The sequence below is a fragment of the Tachypleus tridentatus genome, chromosome 4 (assembly GCF_004210375.1).
Source record: "Tachypleus tridentatus isolate NWPU-2018 chromosome 4, ASM421037v1, whole genome shotgun sequence".
Classification (NCBI taxonomy): domain Eukaryota; kingdom Metazoa; phylum Arthropoda; class Merostomata; order Xiphosura; family Limulidae; genus Tachypleus; species Tachypleus tridentatus.
In genome coordinates, this window is record NC_134828.1 from 117,928,205 (window position 1) to 117,949,283 (window position 21,079).

The 21,079-nt window shown below is 30.3% G+C and overlaps 1 protein-coding gene across 5 annotated transcripts in view; it reads left to right on the forward strand.

The window, feature by feature from the left end:
* LOC143249944 (furin-like protease 1, isoforms 1/1-X/2) overlaps positions 1-21,079 on the forward strand; it is a 185,480-nt gene that overhangs the window by 75,844 nt on the left and 88,557 nt on the right. For all 5 annotated transcript variants that reach the window (XM_076500564.1, XM_076500565.1, XM_076500569.1 and 2 more), the window contains 3 exons: positions 13,510-13,586; positions 18,011-18,099; positions 20,634-20,806. In XM_076500564.1, coding sequence (XP_076356679.1) covers positions 13,510-13,586; positions 18,011-18,099; positions 20,634-20,806 — 339 coding nt within the window. The remainder of the gene's footprint in view (positions 1-13,509; positions 13,587-18,010; positions 18,100-20,633; positions 20,807-21,079) is intronic.

Below are 21,079 nucleotides of genomic sequence, written 5' to 3' on the forward strand. Positions count from 1 at the left end.
ACAAGATAAGTCTTTACACATCCAACTTTGTAACATGTTATTAGAACAAGATATGTCTTTACACATCCAACTTTGTAACATGTTATTAGAACAAGATATGTCTTTACACATCCAACTTTGTAACATGTTATTAGAACAAAATATGTCTTTACACATCCAACTTTGTAACATGTTATTAGAACAAGATATGTCTTTACACATCCAACTTTGTAACATGTTATTAGAACAAGATATGTCTTTATACGTCCAACTTTGTAACATGTTATTAGAACAAGATATGTCTTTACACATCCAACTTTGTAACATGTTATTAGAACAAGATATGTCTTTATACGTCCAACTTTGTAACATGTTATTAGAACAAGATATGTCTTTATACGTCCAACTTTGTAACATGTTATTAGAACAAGATATGTCTTTATACCTCCAACTTTGTAACATGTTATTAGAACAAGATATGTCTTTATATGTCCAACTTTGTAACATGTTATTAGAACAAGATGTGTCTTTATACGTCATAACACAGTAATTCTTGAGAAACTTCAATGTCGATAACAAAACATAGAAAGAAAAGTTACAACAACTGTAAATATAGCAAGAAAGTAACTAACAAAAACTGTTTCAGCTTATGAAGTAATATTATACATGGAACTTAATATAGGTAATATTAAATACATACAGTAAGAGGGAGGTATAGTCAGAGATGGTTAATACAGTAAAGCTGCTCATTATTAATCTAAACACTGCCCAGCAGAATTAAAGTGTAAAAACTTCTAACTCTAAAAAAACTAGCAAAACTATTGACTTTACTCCAGAATGTAAAGTATTCCTTGTTTTAAATGCTATGGAAGAGACTTGTTTGTAAAGAGGTTGAGCAGTCTTACGAGTTTTAATTTTATCAAATAGTATTGTAATGTCCAACAAATGCTGTTGGTTCCAATAAGTTGTGAGAAGTAAACATTGTATCATAACTTATTTGTAAGGTTAATTGGTGTGCATTTTACTTTGTGGTATGTTACTGGTATAAGTAAGGTTAAGTGGAATACATCCAATTTTGTGGTATGTTACTGGAATAAGTAAGGTTAAGTGGAATACATCCAACTTTGTGGTATGTTAATGGAATAAATAAAGTTAAGTGGAATATATCTCACTTTCGATAATGTTACTGGAATAAGTAAGGTTAAGTGGAATACATCCATGTTTGTGGAATGTACTAGAATAAGTAAAGTTAAGTGGAATATATCCCACTTTGGATAATGTTACTGGAATAAGTGAGGTTAAGTGGAATACATCCATGTTTGTGGTATATTACTGGAATAAGTAAGGTTAAGTGGAATACATCCAATTATGTGGTATGTTACTGGAATAAATAAGGTTAAGTGTAATATACTTATGTTTGTGGTGTGTTACTAGAATAAGTAAAGTTAAGTGGAATATGTCCCACTTTGGATAATGTTACTGGAATAAGTAAGGTTAAGTGGAACACATTCAACTTCGTGGTATGTTACTAGAATTAGTAAGATTAGAGAAAATATGTACAGTTTTTTTTGTGTATAAGTAAGCTTAGGTGAAATGCATCTTACTTTCTACAATGTTCATTGTCTCTACTACATATATGAAGTAAATAAAGGGGTTTCTAAACATGGTGCTGGCAAATTTCATAGTGGTCATAGCAAGTTTAATATCCAAAATTATATAATAAAGGACGATAGTGCTTGAAAAACTGAAGAAGATATTGAGCAAGTTTCAAATTTTATTGTTTAAATATATTGTTGGTAATATAAGAAAGGTACTTACTACTTGTGTCTCAGTCAAAACTGGTGCTGAAAATGTTTTGGAATCTCAAAAGAAGATAAATGTATTTTATTCTCTAGCTGTATCTGATACACATGGTTATTTATCTAAAGTACTGTGTAAATATACTTAGTTTCATATTGTCTCTTTTTGGTTTGATATCCTTAGTTTTGTATTCTGTGTTTTTAGTTTAATATCCCTAGTTTCATTGTGTGTGTTTGGTTAAATATTCTTATTTTCATATTGTCTGGTTTTGGTTTGATATCCTTAGTTTTATATTCTGTCTTTTTTTGTTTAATATCCTTAGTTTCATTGTGTGTGTTTTGTTAAATATTCTTATTTTCATATTAGTATTAATACCACGTAGTATTACATGGGGTATCTGTGTTGCTGTATTTCATTTTATTTTCTCCATCATTCTGTTCTGTGGCTCCTCTCCTACACGTAGTATCACATGGGGTATCTGTGATTCTGTATTTCATTTTATTTTCTCCATCATTCTGTTCTGTGGCTTCTCTCCTGCACGAAGTGTCACATGGGGTATCTGTGATGCTGTATTTCATTTTATTTTCTCCCTCATTTTGTTCTGTGGCTCCTCTGCTGCACGTACTATCACATGGGGTATCTGTGATGCTGTATTTCATTTTCTCCATCATTTTGTTGTCTGGCTCCTCTCCTGCACGTAGTATCACATGTGGTATCTGTGATGCTGTATTTCATTTTATTTTCTCCATCATTCTGTTCTCTGGCTCCTCTCCTGCACGTAGTATCACATGGGGTATCTGTGATGCTGTATTTCATTTTATTTTCTCCATCATTCTGTTCTCTGTTTCCTGTCCTGCACGTAATGTCACATGGGGTATCGGTGATGCTGTATTTCATTTTATTTTCTCCACCATTCTGTTCTGTGGCTCCTCTCCTGCATGTAGTATCACATGGGATATCTGTGATGCTGTATTTCATTTTATTTTCTCCATCATTCTGTCCTCTGGCTCCTCTCCTGCACGTAGTATCACATGTGGTATCTGTGATGCTGTATTTCATTTTATTTTCTCAATCATTCTGTTCTCTGGCTCCTCTCCTGCACATAGTATCACATGGGGTATCTGTGATGCTGTATTTCATTTTATTTTCTCCATCATCCTGTTCTTTGGCTCCTCTCCTGCACGTAGTATCACATTTGGTATCTGTGATGCTGTATTTCATTTTATTTTCTCCATCATTCTGTTCTGTGGCTCCTCTCCTGCACATAGTATCACATGTGGTGTCTGTGATGCTGTATTTCATTTTATTTTCTCCATCATTCTGTTCTCTGGCTCCTCTCCTGCACGTAGTATCACATGGGGTATCTGTGATGCTGTATTTCATTTTATTTTCTCCATCATTCTGTTCTCTGGCTCCTCTCCTGCACATAGTACCACATGGGGTATCGGTGATGCTGTATTTTATTTTCTCCATCATTTTGTTGTCTGGCTCCTCTCCTGCACGTAGTATCACATGTGGTATCTGTGATGCTGTATTTCATTTTATTTTCTCCATCATTCTGTTCTCTGGCTCCTCTCCTGCACGTAGTATGACATGGGGTATCTGTGATGCTGTATTTCATTTTTTTTTCTCCATCATTCTTTTCTCTGGCTTTTCTCCTGTATGTAGTATCACATGGGGTATCTGTGATGCTGTATTTCATTTTATTTTCTCCATCATTCTGTTCTGTGGTTCCTGTCCTGCACGTAGTGTCACGTGGGGCATCTGTGATACTGTATTTCATTTTATTTTCTCCATCATTTTGTTCTCTGGCTCCTCTTTTACATGTGGTATCACATGGGGTATCTGTGATGCTGTATTTCATTTTGTTTTCTCCATCATTCTGTTCTCTGGCTCCTCTCCTGCATGTAGTATCACATGGGGTATCTGTGATGATGTATTTCATTTTATATTTTTGGTTGATCTTCTGTTTTATTCTCAGTCATTACAATTTTTATTCATGTCCCATACTTTCCCATTATTTACCTGTCCCACTTGTAGATTTCTCCATTGTTTGTGTATCCTTGCATCAATAACTTCTTGTTTCTTTCCCATTTTAATATCTAGTCTTTGAATACAGTCAGGTGGGCACTGTCTGGTAACTAAGAATGTCCATGGTACCTGTTCTTATTTTTAATTTCTCTAGATACTGTGTTAAGCTTTCTTCACCACGAGGTTCAGTACCAGTTTTTAGCTTTGCCTTTTTTTCTTGTTTCAGTTCGACATGTCTTTTGTCGAGTGGTCTGCGTTTTACTTGACTTTTGCATTTTAGGAAATTTTACTGACACCTTTATTTGGATGTCTGACTTTAGTTAGCTTCTTACAAACGAGCGTGATCATAATATATGCATCTGATTCTTACACAAGCAGTTTGGGTGATTCAATTTTCCAGTTCAATAAGTTTTTTCTGTTACTTACCTAATATTTTCAGTAGCATTTTTAATAAGAAAATTAATTGAAGTTTTTATCAGGCAACAGTAAACAGCTCAGGTAATTTGCTTAGTTAAATTTTCATAATTTGTGGAAATTTATATTTTCAGCTACAGTGAAAAACCGATTAATTATTACTAATCATAAATTTCATTTGAGTCCTTCACAGAAACATGATGAATGTTTGAAGTGCAAAGTTGTGAAAAGTTATTATATGCTCCATTATTCTCGGATATCATAGGTAGTGAAAAATGAAGAACAAATGAGTACTCTATCCTAACACATACAGATGTCCTGACATTTTCTGAAAACTACACATTTTGAATACATAAAGCTGAACAGTTATTGGAATTTACTAATTGATTACTCATTAGGTTCATTAATTAATTAGATTCAACTAGTCTGTTATTCTCAGAGTTAACTAAAAAAACAAAAATGAACTTAACACCACTAATCACATTTTGATACCCGTGGTGGTCAGAGCACAGATAGCCTCTTATGGAGCTTGTGTATGATAACAAACAAACTTGACACCAGTATTTCAATCACTTGGGCAGCTAGAAAAAAAAAATCAGATATTGTAATTTTGAGAAGTTCATTGTTTTCAAGAGTCATGCCATCAACAGATTAAACTGAAACACTCTGAATTTGTCAAAAATAACAAAGAGAAATCATAATGGCAATGTTTTTATCACTTTAATGTTTGTAATTATCACAAATAGTAAAAATCAGAAATGCTAATTGATACTCTTAGTGGATGGTTATGATGATATAAAACATGAATAATTGGAAACACCAGTTGATTATTTTATTGGACACTTATTGATACTCTTAGTGAATCGTTGTGATGATATAAAACATGGATAATTGGAAATACCAGTTGATTATTTTATTGGACACTTATTGATACTCTGATGATTGTAATGATCTAAGATATGAATAATTTGAAACACCAGTTGATTATTTTACAGGACACTAATGATATTCTTAGTGGATGGTTGTGATGATATAAAACATGAATAATTGGAAACACCAGTTGCTTATTTTATAGAACACTAATTGATACTCTGATGATTGTTATGATCTAAGATATGAATAATTGGAAACACCAGTTGATTATTTTGTAGGACACCAATTGGTACTCATAGTTGATGGTTGTTATGATCTAAGATATGAATAATTGGAAACACCAGTTGATTATTTAATAGGACACTTATTGATACTCTTAGTTGATGGTTGTTATGATCTAAGATATGAATAATTGAAAACACCAGTTGATTATTTTATAGGACACAAATTGATACTCTTAGTGGATGGTTGTGATGATATAAAATATGAATAATTGGAAACACCAGTTGATTATTTTATAGAACACTTATTGATATTCTTAGTGAATGGTTATGATGGTATAAAACATGAATATTTGGAAACACCAGTTGATTATTTTATTGGACACTTATTGATACTCTGATGATTGTAATGATCTAAGATATGAATAATTAGAAACACCAATTGATTATTTTATAGGACACTAATTGATACTCTGATGATTGTTATGATCTAAGATATGAATAATTGGAAACACCTGTTGATTATTTTGTAGGACACTAATTGGTACTTTTAGTTGATGGTTGTTATGATCTAAGATATGAATAATTGGAAACACCAGTTGATTATTTTATAGAACACTAATTGATACTCTTATGATTGTAATGATCTAAGAGATGAATAATTGGAAACAACAGTTGATTATTTTATAGAACACTTATTGATATTCTTAGTGAATGGTTGTGATGATATAAAACATGAATAATTGGAAACATCAGTTGATTATTTTATAGAACACTTATTGATATTCTTAGTGGATGGTTATGATGATATAAAACATGGATAATTGGAAACATCAGTTGATTATTTTATAGAACACTAATTGATACTCTTAGTGAATGGTTGTGATGATATAAAACATGAATAATTGGAAACACCAGTTGATTATTTTATAGAACACTAATTGATACTCTTAGTGAATGGTTGTGATGATATAAAACATGAATAATTGGAAACATCAGTTGTTTATTTTATTGGACACTTATTGATATTCTTAGTGAATGGTTGTGATGATATAAAACATGAATAATTGGAAACACCAGTTGATTATTTTATTGGACACTTATTGATACTCTTAGTGAATGGTTGTGATGATATAAAACATGGATAATTGGAAATACCAGTTGATTATTTTATAGGACACTTATTGATACTCTGATGGTTTTAATGATCTAAGATATGAATAATTGGAAACACCAGTTGATTATTTTGTAGGACACCAATTGGTACTCATAGTTGATGGTTGTTATGATCTAAGATATGAATAATTGGAAACACCAGTTGATTATTTAATAGGACACTTATTGATACTCTTAGTTGATGGTTGTTATGATCTAAGATATGAATAATTGAAAACACCAGTTGATTATTTTATAGAACACAAATTGATACTCTTAGTGGATGGTTGTGATGATATAAAACATGAATAATTGGAAACACCAGTTGATTATTTTATAGAACACTTATTGATATTCTTAGTGAATGGTTATGATGGTATAAAACATGAATGTTTGGAAACACCAGTTGATTATTTTATTGGACACTAATTGATACTCTGATGATTGTGATGATCTAAGACATGAATAATTAGAAACACCAGTTGATTATTTTATAGGACACTAATTGATACTCTGATGATTGTTATGATGTAAGATATGAATAATTAGAAACACCAATTGATTATTTTACAGGACACTAATGATATTCTTAGTGGATGGTTGTGATATAAAACATGAATAATTGGAAACACCAGTTAATTATTTTATAGAACAATTATTGATATTTTTAGTGGATGGTTATGATGATATAAAACATGAATAATTGGAAACGCCAGTTGATTATTTTATAGGACACTTATTGATACTCTGATGATTGTAATGATCTAAGATATGAATAATTAGAAACACCAATTGATTATTTTATAGGACACTAATTGATACTCTGATGATTGTTATGATCTAAGATATGAATAATTGGAAACACCTGTTGATTATTTTGTAGGACACTAATTGGTACTTTTAGTTGATGGTTGTTATGATCTAAGATATGAATAATTGGAAACACCAGTTGATTATTTTATAGGACACTAATTGGTACTCTTTGTTGATGGTTGTTATGATCTAAGATATGAATAATTGGAAACACCAGTTGATTATTTTATAGAACACTTATTGATATTCTTAGTGAATGGTTGTGATGATATAAAACATGGATAATTGGAAACAAGAGTTGATTATTTTATAGGACACTTATTGATACTTTTAGTGAATGGTTATGATGATATGAAACATGAATAATTGGAAACACCAGTTGATTATTTTGTAGGACACTAATTGGTACTTTTAGTGAATGGTTGTGATGATATAAAACATGAATAATTGGACACATCAATTGATTATTTTATAGGACACTTATTGATACTCTGATGATTGTGATGATCTAAGACATGAATAATTGGAAGCACCAGTTAATTATTTTATAGGACTCTTATTGATACTCTGATAATTGTGATAATCTGAGGTATGAATAATTGGAAACACCAGTTGATTATTTTACAGGATATTTATTGATACTCTGATAATTGAGATGATCTGAGATATGAATAATTGGAAACACCAGTTGATTATTTTATAGGACACTTATTGATACTCTTATGATTGTAATGATCTAAGAGATGAATAATTGGAAACAACAGTTGATTATTTTATAGAACACTTATTGATATTCTTAGTGGATGGTTGTGATGATATAAAACATGAATAATTGGAAACATCAGTTGATTATTTTACAGGACACCATTGATACTCTTAGTGGATGGTTATGATGATATAAAACATGAATAATTGAAAACATCAGTTGATTATTTTATAGAACACTAATTGATACTCTTAGTGAATGGTTGTGATGATATAAAACATGAATAATTGGAAACATCAGTTGATTATTTTATTGGACACTTATTGATATTCTTAGTGAATGGTTGTGATGATATAAAACATGAATAATTGGAAACACCAGTTGATTATTTTATTGGACAGTTATTGATATTCTTAGTGAATGGTTGTGATGATATAAAACATGAATAATTAGAAACATCAGTTGATTATTTTATAGAACACTAATTGATACTCTTAGTGAATGGTTGTGATGATATAAAACATGAATAATTGGAAACAACAGTTGATTATTTTATAGAACACTTATTGATATTCTTAGTGAATGGTTGTGATGATATAAAACATGAATAATTGGAAACATCAGTTGATTATTTTATAGAACACTAATTGATACTCTTAGTGAATGGTTGTGATGATATAAAACATGGATAATTGGAAATACCAGTTGATTATTTTATAGGACACTTATTGATACTCTGATGATTGTAATGATCTAAGATATGAATAATTGGAAACACCAGTTGATTATTTTATTGGACACTAATTGATACTCTTAGTGAATGGTTGTGATGATATAAAACATGAATAATTGGAAACATCAGTTGATTATTTTACAGGACACCATTGATACTCTTAGTGGATGGTTTTGATGATATAAAACATGAATAATTGGAAACACCAGTTGATTATTTTATAGAACACTAATTGATACTCTTAGTGAATGGTTGTGATGATATAAAACATGAATAATTGGAAACATCAGTTGATTATTTTATAAGACACTAATTGATACTCTTAGTGAATATTTGTGATGATATAAAACATGGATAATTGGAAATACCAGTTGATTATTTTATAGGACACTTATTGATACTCTGATGATTGTAATGATCTAAGATATGAATAATTGGAAACACCAGTTGATTATTTTATTGGACACTAATTGATATTCTTAGTGGATTGTTGTAATGATATAAAACATGAATAATTGGAAACATCAGTTGATTATTTTACAGGACACCATTGATACTCTTAGTGGATGGTTATGATGATATAAAACATGAATAATTGGAAACATCAGTTGATTATTTTATAGGACACTTATTGATACTCTTATGATTGTAATGATCTAAGAGATGAATAATTGGAAACAACAGTTGATTATTTTATAGAACACTTATTGATATTCTTAGTGGATGGTTGTGATGATATAAAACATGAATAATTGGAAACATCAGTTGATTATTTTACAGGACACCATTGATACTCTTAGTGGATGGTTATGATGATATAAAACATGAATAATTGAAAACATCAGTTGATTATTTTATAGAACACTAATTGATACTCTTAGTGAATGGTTGTGATGATATAAAACATGAATAATTGGAAACATCAGTTGATTATTTTATTGGACACTTATTGATATTCTTAGTGAATGGTTGTGATGATATAAAACATGAATAATTGGAAACACCAGTTGATTATTTTATTGGACACTTATTGATATTCTTAGTGAATGGTTGTGATGATATAAAACATGAATAATTAGAAACATCAGTTGATTATTTTATAGAACACTAATTGATACTCTTAGTGAATGGTTGTGATGATATAAAACATGAATAATTGGAAACAACAGTTGATTATTTTATAGAACACTTATTGATATTCTTAGTGAATGGTTGTGATGATATAAAACATGAATAATTGGAAACATCAGTTGATTATTTTATAGAACACTAATTGATACTCTTAGTGAATGGTTGTGATGATATAAAACATGGATAATTGGAAATACCAGTTGATTATTTTATAGGACACTTATTGATACTCTGATGATTGTAATGATCTAAGATATGAATAATTGGAAACACCAGTTGATTATTTTATTGGACACTAATTGATACTCTTAGTTAATTGTTGTGATGATATAAAACATGAATAATTGGAAACATCAGTTGATTATTTTACAGGACACCATTGATACTCTTAGTGGATGGTTTTGATGATATAAAACATGAATAATTGGAAACACCAGTTGATTATTTTATAAAACACTAATTGATACTCTTAGTGAATGGTTGTGATGATATAAAACATGAATAATTGGAAACATCAGTTGATTATTTTATAAGACACTAATTGATACTCTTAGTGAATATTTGTGATGATATAAAACATGGATAATTGGAAATACTTAGTGAATGGTTGTGATGATATAAAACAGAAATACCAGTTGATTATTTTATAGGACACTTATTGATACTCTGATGATTGTAATGATCTAAGATATGAATAATTGGAAACACCAGTTGATTATTTTATTGGACACTAATTGATATTCTTAGTGGATTGTTGTAATGATATAAAACATGAATAATTGGAAACATCAGTTGATTATTTTACAGGACACCATTGATACTCTTAGTGAATGGTTATGATGATATAAAACATGAATAATTGGAAACATCAGTTGATTATTTTATAGGACACTTATTGATACTCTTATGATTGTAATGATCTAAGAGATGAATAATTGGAAACAACAGTTGATTATTTTATAGAACACTTATTGATATTCTTAGTGGATGGTTGTGATGATATAAAACATGAATAATTGGAAACATCAGTTGATTATTTTACAGGACACCATTGATACTCTTAGTGGATGGTTATGATGATATAAAACATGAATAATTGGAAACATCAGTTGATTATTTTATAGAACACTAATTGATACTCTTAGTGAATGGTTGTGATGATATAAAACATGAATAATTGGAAACATCAGTTGATTATTTTATTGGACACTTATTGATATTCTTAGTGAATGGTTGTGATGATATAAAACATGAATAATTGGAAACACCAGTTGATTATTTTATTGGACACTTATTGATATTCTTAGTGAATGGTTGTGATGATATAAAACATGAATAATTAGAAACATCAGTTGATTATTTTATAGAACACTAATTGATACTCTTAGTGAATGGGTGTGATGATATAAAACATGAATAATTGGAAACACCAGTTGATTATTTTATAGAACACTAATTGATACTCTTAGTGGATAGTTGTGATGATATAAAACATGAATAATTGGAAACATCAGTTGATTATTTTACAGGACACCATTGATACTCTTAGTGGATGGTTGTGATGATATAAAACATGAATAATTGGAAACATCAGTTGATTATTTTATAGAACACTAATTGATACTCTTAGTGAATGGTTGTGATGATATAAAACATTAATAATTGGAAACATCAGTTGATTATTTTACAGGACACCATTGATACTCTTAGTGGATGGTTTTGATGATATAAAACATGAATAATTGGAAACACCAGTTGATTATTTTATAGAACACTAATTGATACTCTTAGTGAATGGTTGTGATGATATAAAACATGAATAATTGGAAACATCAGTTGATTATTTTACAGGACACCATTGATACTCTTAGTGGATGGTTTTGATGATATAAAACATGAATAATTGGAAACACCAGTTGATTATTTTATAGAACACTAATTGATACTCTTAGTGAATGGTTGTGATGATATAAAACATGAATAATTGGAAACATCAGTTGATTATTTTATAAGACACTAATTGATACTCTTAGTGAATGGTTGTGATGATATAAAACATGGATAATTGGAAATACCAGTTGATTATTTTATAGGACACTTATTGATACTCTGATGATTGTAATGATCTAAGATATGAATAATTGGAAACACCAGTTGATTATTTTATTGGACACTAATTGATACTCTTAGTGAATGGTTGTGATGATATAAAACATGAATAATTGGAAACATCAGTTGATTATTTTATAAGACACTAATTGATACTCTTAGTGAATGGTTGTGATGATATAAAACATGGATAATTGGAAATACCAGTTGATTATTTTATAGGACACTTATTGATACTCTGATGATTGTAATGATCTAAGATATGAATAATTGGAAACACCAGTTGATTATTTTATTGGACACTAATTGATATTCTTAGTGGATTGTTGTAATGATATAAAACATGAATAATTGGAAACATCAGTTGATTATTTTACAGGACACCATTGATACTCTTAGTGGATGGTTATGATGATATAAAACATGAATAATTGGAAACATCAGTTGATTATTTTATTGGACACTTATTGATATTCTTAGTGAATGGTTGTGATGATATAAAACATGAATAATTGGAAACACCAGTTGATTATTTTATTGGACACTTATTGATATTCTTAGTGAATGGTTGTGATGATATAAAACATGAATAATTAGAAACATCAGTTGATTATTTTATAGAACACTAATTGATACTCTTAGTGAATGGGTGTGATGATATAAAACATGAATAATTAGAAACACCAGTTGATTATTTTATAGAACACTAATTGATACTTTTAGTGGATGGTTGTGATGATATAAAACATGAATAATTGGAAACATCAGTTGATTATTTTACAGGACACCATTGATACTCTTAGTGGATGGTTGTGATGATATAAAACATGAATAATTGGAAACATCAGTTGATTATTTTATAGAACACTAATTGATACTCTTAGTGAATGGTTGTGATGATATAAAACATGAATAATTGGAAACATCAGTTGATTATTTTACAGGACACCATTGATACTCTTAGTGGATGGTTTTGATGATATAAAACATGAATAATTGGAAACACCAGTTGATTATTTTATAGAACACTAATTGATACTCTTAGTGAATGGTTGTGATGATATAAAACATGAATAATTGGAAACATCAGTTGATTATTTTATAAGACACTAATTGATACTCTTAGTGAATGGTTGTGATGATATAAAACATGGATAATTGGAAATACCAGTTGATTATTTTATAGGACACTTATTGATACTCTGATGATTGTAATGATCTAAGATATGAATAATTGGAAACACCAGTTGATTATTTTATTGGACACTAATTGATATTCTTAGTGGATTGTTGTAATGATATAAAACATGAATAATTGGAAACATCAGTTGATTATTTTATAGGACTCTAATTAATGATCATAGGTAGCCAGTTATATTGAAATAGATAATTGACTTAGTCACCTAGCATCATCAAAGACTTGACAGAAAGTTTTAGTGTTTTTTTGTACCTAATATGAAAATACAAAGCAAATTGTATGAAGTACTAAATACATCTCTTCTCTGTATTTGTAATACATCTCTTCTCTGTATTTGTTTAATTAGGATCCTAAAGCCAGCTATGATGTTAATGATGATGATTCAGACCCTCAACCTCGCTATGATCTCATAGACTCCAATAGGTTTGTCCTGTCAGTAATTACTGTATGTAGTGATAAAAACTAGCAGAAATACATCCATACAGGTGGCTGTTTGGGTTAGTAATTGCTAACCATAGTTTTCATACCTTATTGAAAAAAAATTTCAAAAAATGTGAACATTTTCTTAAAAAAATTTTTTTTCTGAAAAATACTGCACAAGAAAAGTGTTTAGAGAGTAGTGACTTACTGTAATGTTGTTGTTTTGGTATATTAAAAGTTGTACCTGTTGTTGAAAAAATAATAGTTGTTTTAACAATTCCATTTTTAGTGCATACATTTACATCGATAAAGTTAATCAAACCCTTACAAGCAGTTTTAGTGAAAGTCATATTCATGTTATGTGAAGATAGTACTTTTAATTAAAATTATGTCCTGTGTTAAAGAAATGGTAGTTTGCTCATACTGTAGATATTTTTCTAATTGAGTGAATTTTCAGTACCAGACGTGTGAAATGGGTTTATTGATTTTTGCATGTGATGTCATGTTGTATTTATTAGTTTGGTCACATACATAGTTTGATTCACATATATATTCACTATGTCCATGATAGTAAGAAATTTTCTGATACTTTGAAAACTAACTCATTATAAAACTTTGTTATTCATAGCAAGGTTTTTTTATACTTTTGTTTGGTAATATCATAGGTTAAAAAATTGAAATTTTTTGTATATTTCTGCATTTTCTACATAGTGGTGAGTAATTAATGGAATTTGCTGTATAGTGGTGAGTAATCAGTGGAATTTGATATATAGTGGTGGGTAATTTTGGTTCAGAATGTCAGTGATATTATTTGTAGTGAGTTGTTTGGTTTTGTGGTGTTTATCTGGGGACCTTTGAGGCTCCAAGTGAGGGTGATCTTCAGCAATCTGTAAAGAATTTAGATTTACATGCATGTTCTTTGTTAGGTTTTCAGTCCTCCTGTGGGGCAGTGATGAGCTTAGTGATTTACAATGCTGGAATGTGGAGTTTGATTCCTGATAGTGAACATGGCAGATAGCCAAATAGCCCAAAGTTGCTTTGCTATAACAAAACAAACTTATCTGACTCAATGTTGTTCCAGTCGGCCTGGCATAGCCAGGTGGTTAAGGCATTTGATTCATAATCCGAGATTCACGGGGTTCAAATCCCCGTTGCACCAAACATGCTTACCTTTTCAGCTGTGGAAGTGTTGTAATGTGATGGTCAATCCCACTATTTGTTTGTAAAAGAGTAGCCCAAGAGTTGGCAGTGGGTGGTGTTGACTAGCTGCTTTCCCTCTAGTCTTACACTGCTACATTATGGATGGCTGGTGCAGATAGCCCTCGAGTAGCTTTGCGTGAAATCCAAAACAAACAAACCATTGTTCCAGTCAACAGTAATAAATGTGGTCTTTAAATTAAATAAAAAAAAGGTGGACATTTTGGGATAAGCTGCCTTTGATTTGTTTTTTTTTTTCAGATGGTTCATCAAGAGTGTGATATTTTGAGTCTCATTCCCCAATTAGTTTTGAATCTCTATTTTACTTGATGGCTGATAGGTCTGGGATCAGATACACTGCTGGTCAAAATCTTAAGACCAATGAACATAAAGAAAAAATATGTATTTTGCATTGTTAGACTCAACCACTTATTTGAGTAGAGCTTCAAAAGATGAAAATAAGAAAAGGGAAAATAAAAATAAAAACTTTTTTAGTATTTAATAGGGAAAATATGAACACTGTGAAATTAGCCTGAATACTAGCTGGTCAAAAGTTTAAGTCGTTTTATGTTCTTTATTCCAAAATGACCATTTCAGTTACTTAACTGGTATATTAAGGTTATATTACATGTCCTTTCTCAACATGTGTTTATGACCTGATTATGACGTGTCCAGTATAATCTTTACCTGAATGTTCAGTTTTCATTACTGCTAACCTAGATACATTGGCAGTTGGAGTGGTTTGTGCTGCTTACCCACAGACCACTGTATCATTCTATCTGTGTCCTCAGGACAGCCCTTACTCAAGACACATTTCAATTGAATTATTTGGTCACTATTTCTCACTTCTGTGACTGATCAGATTCAGATAATTGTATATTTAGTGAGGATTTTGAAGGTTTGTTACCTTTAGAGATGTTAGACAATGAATTATTATTCTAGGCTTTATTTGTAGTTAAGGAACCTTCTGTGAGTCATGTCTTAACAAATATATTGTATTTCTATTATTTTAGTGGCCCAGTTGAACTGCCAACTGGAGGACATTGACAGAGTGGTATATGGACTCCTCTCAGTTTTTTTTTTTTTCAAATTATTTGCATGATTTGGCACTATCTTCATCTGAGGGTTTTTATCTACCCCTTGTAGCTATCTTAACTACTACTGCTAGATTATACAGAGGGGTGAGTATTTCCATTACTACCATTCAGGGTTCCTCACTTTATTTTCACAGCATCCTACTCTGTGGCAAGAGTTACACAGGTATGTGTGCTTTTATTAAATAAATTCTGCAGTAGCAACCACTGTTTCAAAATATTTTATTAGATTGACTAAGTGATGTTACAGTTGTGTGCTAGACTGCCATGAATAAAACATAAGGGGATCCTGTCTTTTGTTGCCAATCATTAAATTGAATAAATTGAGGTTGGTTTGCTTTTAAAAATTTAGGGAACTTGATTCACTTGTTGCACTGTTCCTCAGGACTCCCCAGTGAGCATTACTCCACAGAATTCACTAGTGGATCTTACAGCATCTGGTTTCTAGTCACTGTGGGAAAGCAGCTTTTCTTTCAGAGTGTTAGTGTGAATTCTTTCACTACTAGAGAAGAGGGTGAAGTTGGGGGCCCTCCTGCCTGAGTCTCTTGATGTTTTTTCTCAGTTTTCAGTTGTAGAAACACCAATCTATATGTTAACTTACTCATAATTGTGGTTCAGATTTGATGCTTTACTATCCAGTTGAATTGAGTGTGGTCCTTCTTTTTGATCAATATTTGTTCAGTACATTGCTTACGGAAGAGGGTATAACGTCTCTTCATAATTCTGAAGACGGAGTGGTCTTTTTCACCAGATGTGAAAAGAGGGAAGTGTATTCTAGAAGTTAAAATTTTCAAAATTGTATATCCAATAATACATACTTTCACATTCTTCTTTTCTACTAAAAGCTGAGTCTGAGATTGAGTCAGTTTCAGAAAAATGATAACATTATCAGAATGAGGTGTTTGTGTACTGTACAAAGACAGAGGGAATGTTGATGTAAGTGGGAAGTATCATTCTGCTAGGGAAGTAAAGTGTGGTATGAAAGACTGGAGCAAGTGAGAGAAACAAATTAATGTTTATATGGGCAGAGGAAGAAACCCTGCCAGTTGAGTAATAGTAAGTTTGAGTAGAGCTAAGTATTATTGGAAATACATTTTCAATGTAATAAAATGTTAATTTTTGATTACTGTATGCATGACATTAATTAATCTAAATCTAATGTTGGATAAAACAGAATCTCTCCCAAAGTGACAGGAATTTGATGTAAAAAAATTATGAATTATCAAATTTTGTGAAACTTGTACAAGTTAAAGCATACTACAATGAGGTATGACTATTTGTAATTTACAGTTTTTGTATGTCAAGACAATTGATTTAGTTATGACTGAGCACATCATCAGCAAAACCCCACAGTTGATAACAGTACTTCTTGCTGTGTGAATCTTCCTTTTCATCCATCATTATATCTGTTTTCCAGACCACAGCCCAAAAATTTTTAACAGGTTGTCCAAGCCCCAATGACCGTGACTGGTATTTTGCTACATGTTACCATCAGTTATTATTTCTCTCTTAGTTACTTGCTGTGTATACATTCACATTGGACATTTAACAACCTTAAATGAGGTAAATCTATCTGTAAAGCCTATAGATGCTGTTGTGGCACTTAAAAGATGTAGTGACAAAATCAATTTTCTGCCAAACCAGATCTAGAACATGGTATCCAAGGGTAGAGTCATAATTTTATTTAAAAATGAATATAGAGATAGCCAATTCTCTCTAAAACTATCTTTTTACTGCTCATAACTCCTGACTGAAATATGTTATCACAATATGAATTTCATATTTGGATATAGCAAATTCTAATGGTTCCAATTATGTGTTCAACACTTCAAGAAAAAGTTAGCATCTCCTAGAAATAGTTGAAAGAGTTGACACTTCTTGTTTGCTCTATGACTTAGAAACACTAATTCACCTTTGTTTTGGTTAGTTAGTTATTTCATGCTCATAGGTATCAGAGCTGAATTATTCAGCTCTTTTTATTGATATTTTAATATCCTTATTAGGTGAATAATAACTACAAGCTAATAAAGATAAAGAGAGGAAAAAGTATATCATTTTGTATGAAGTTGTGTTCAATAGAAAGTTGCCATCTGGTGAGAGAATGATAAAAATTAACTATTTTTGTATGAACTACAGACATGGAACAAGATGTGCAGGAGAAGTGGCTGCAGCACATAACAACAGTATCTGTACAGTTGGCGTAGCTTTTGAGGCAAGTATTGGAGGTATGATCATTTCCCAAGCATAGGTTGGTATCATAGGTAAATGTTGAGTTTAATATTGATTTGCTTTATTCGTTACTTTTTTTCCTGCAAATCTTTGATAACCACATGTGAAAACAACTAATTTTTCTTAAAAACAATCAACATAACTAAAAAACTGAATAGGCTCTAACATGTGTCCATTTAAGAAATATTTTAAAATAAAAGTAAACTACTAGTTCTGTTCAAGAGCAGTAGCAACTTTCCATATGTAAATGTTAGTTTTCACTTCAGGTTTGCAAGTGTGAATTTTAGTGTTCAACAGTTCCCTAATAATCACACAAGATATTTTAATTAGACATAGATATGAATTAGAGCAAGTAATAGAAGCAGTTTTTAAGTCATTCCTTCTAACTCTCAGAATTAAGACCTGTAAGTACACACTCTCACAGTTACAGAGTATTGTACTTGACAACAAGGTAAGTTAAGAAAAGGTTTTTTTTAAAAGCTGAAATGAACCTTCAACTTCAGCTTGTTTCAGAAATTAAACTTTCTTTTATAGAAATGAGTTAAAATGTTAATAAGAGAACAGTGTTGAACTTTTAGCAAGTGAAGATGTTTATCTTTTGTAACAGTGTGTAGAGATGTTAACAAGTCAAGATGTTGATTTTTTGTAACAGTGTAGAGATGTTAACAAGTCGAAATGTTGATTGTTTGTAACAGTGTAGAGATGTTAATAAATAAAGATGTTGATTGTTTCTAACATTGTAGCAATCTTAACAAGTGAAGATGTCAGTTTCTTGTAAGAGTGTATAGACATGTTAACAAATGGTGTTGATAATTTGTAACAATGTAAAGATATTAACAAGTCAAAATGTTGATTCTTTTGTAACAGTATAGAGATGTTAACAAGTAAAGACGTTGGTTTTATAACAGTGTGCAGAGATGTTAACAAGTGAAGATGTTGATTTTTGTAACAGTGTAGAGATGTTAATAAGTGAAGATGTTGATTTTTTGTAAGTGTAGAGATGTTAATAAGTGAAGATGTTGATTTTTTGTAACAGTGTAGAGATGTTAACAAGTGAAGATGTTGATTTTTGTAACAATATAGAGATGTTAACAAGTGAAGATGTTAATTTTTTGTAACAATATAGAGATGTTAACAAGTGAAGATGTTGATTTTTTTGTAACAGTGTAGAGATGTTAACAAGTGAAGATGTTGATTTTGTAACAGTATAGAGATGTTAACAACTGAAGATGTTGAATTTTGTAACAATATAGAGATGTTAACAAGTGAAGATGTTAATTTTTTGTAAGAGTGTAGAGATGTTAACAAGTGAAGATATTGATTTTTTGTAAGTGTAGAGATGTTAACAAGTGAAGTAACAGTATAGAAATGTTAACAAGTAAAGATGTTGGTTTTTATAATAGTGTGTAGATATGTTAGCAAGTGAAGATGTTACTTTTTTGTAACAGTGTGAAGATGTTAACAAGTGAAGATGTTGATTTTTTGTAACAGTGTGAAGATGTTGATTTTTTGTAACAGTATAGAGATGTTAACAAGTAAAGATGTTGGTTTTTATAACAGTGTTTAGAGATGTTAACAAGTGAAGATGTTGATTTTTTGTAACAGTGTGAAGATGTTGATTTTTTGTAACAGTGTGAAGATGTTAACAAGTGAAGATGTTGATTTTTTTGTAACAGTGTGAAGATGTTAAGAAGTGAGGATGCTGATTTTTTGTAACAGTGTGAAGATGTTGATTTTTTGTAACAGTGTGCTGAAATGTTAAGAAGTGAAAATATATCAAATAAATGTTCCCAGTAAAATAACAGATTTTGTAGCCAAGTCTTGATATAAAACAGATTTAATTCTTAAAGTGTAGAGAATATAAAAGCTATTTAGTTAAAAATAATCTTTGTCAGTAATTTATTCTTCTAATAAATGTGTATACAATTTGATTGGTAAGTTTTCTGTGTCATGAATAAATAGCAGAAGATCTTACATCTTAAACTTCTGTTTATTTACACACACATTATCAAAGATTATTGTAAATGTTTTTCTCTTTTATTATTAAGTCAGTTAATTAGAATAATGTGTAATTAACTTTGTTCACACTTATACCATTTGAAAATTAATAAACAGTTTTATTTTATATTTCATTCAATCATATCCAGAGAAAATTGGCTTACACGTTAACTTAGTTTTAAAAAGTAATGATGATAATAGATACTTTAAATTTACATATTTATGTTTAGCTGTAGTATTTTTGTGTTGATTGTTTTCAAATGGATATTTAATATAATTTCATGGCATTTATCCTGCAATCTGAAACAATTTGTTTATAATTATATAAATTAACTCCTTAATGTTTGATTACTTAGAACTTGTTTCATTAGTATAAAATGATATTTAAAACAATTCACTTATTAGTGAACTATGTGAAAAACAAATGTAAAGAGAATGATGAAAATCATGTGTTGTGAGTTTATTCGAAGTACTAACAGCATAGAATCTGTGTGTATTTTGATGGTAGTTTATTTTTCTTGTGTTTTGAAAGGTGTGAGGATGTTGGATGGGGAAGTCACAGATGCAGTAGAGGCTCATTCTCTGAGCCTATTTAACCAGTACATAGACATTTACAGTGCTTCCTGGGGACCTGATGATGATGGAAAAACAGTGGATGGCCCAGGACATTTGGCAACCTTGGCTTTTAAAGAGGGAATAATAAAGGTTGCATTTATTACAGTTTCTCTAGTAATGTTTAGAGGAAGAATCTATTTATTACTTCTTGAATGTTTTTAGGATTTTATTGGTGCTTCAAAACATTCCTTTTTTGTTCTTGATAAAATGGAATAATAAACACTTGTGTTTGTGTTTTAATACTCTTTGTTGCCAGCTACTAATAGGTTTGTATTTTTTGTTTGTTGTTGGCAGTTTTCTTATGTAGTGTCACATGATGTTAGTTTGAACAGTTCTAAGATTTATCAGGTTGTATTAAAAATA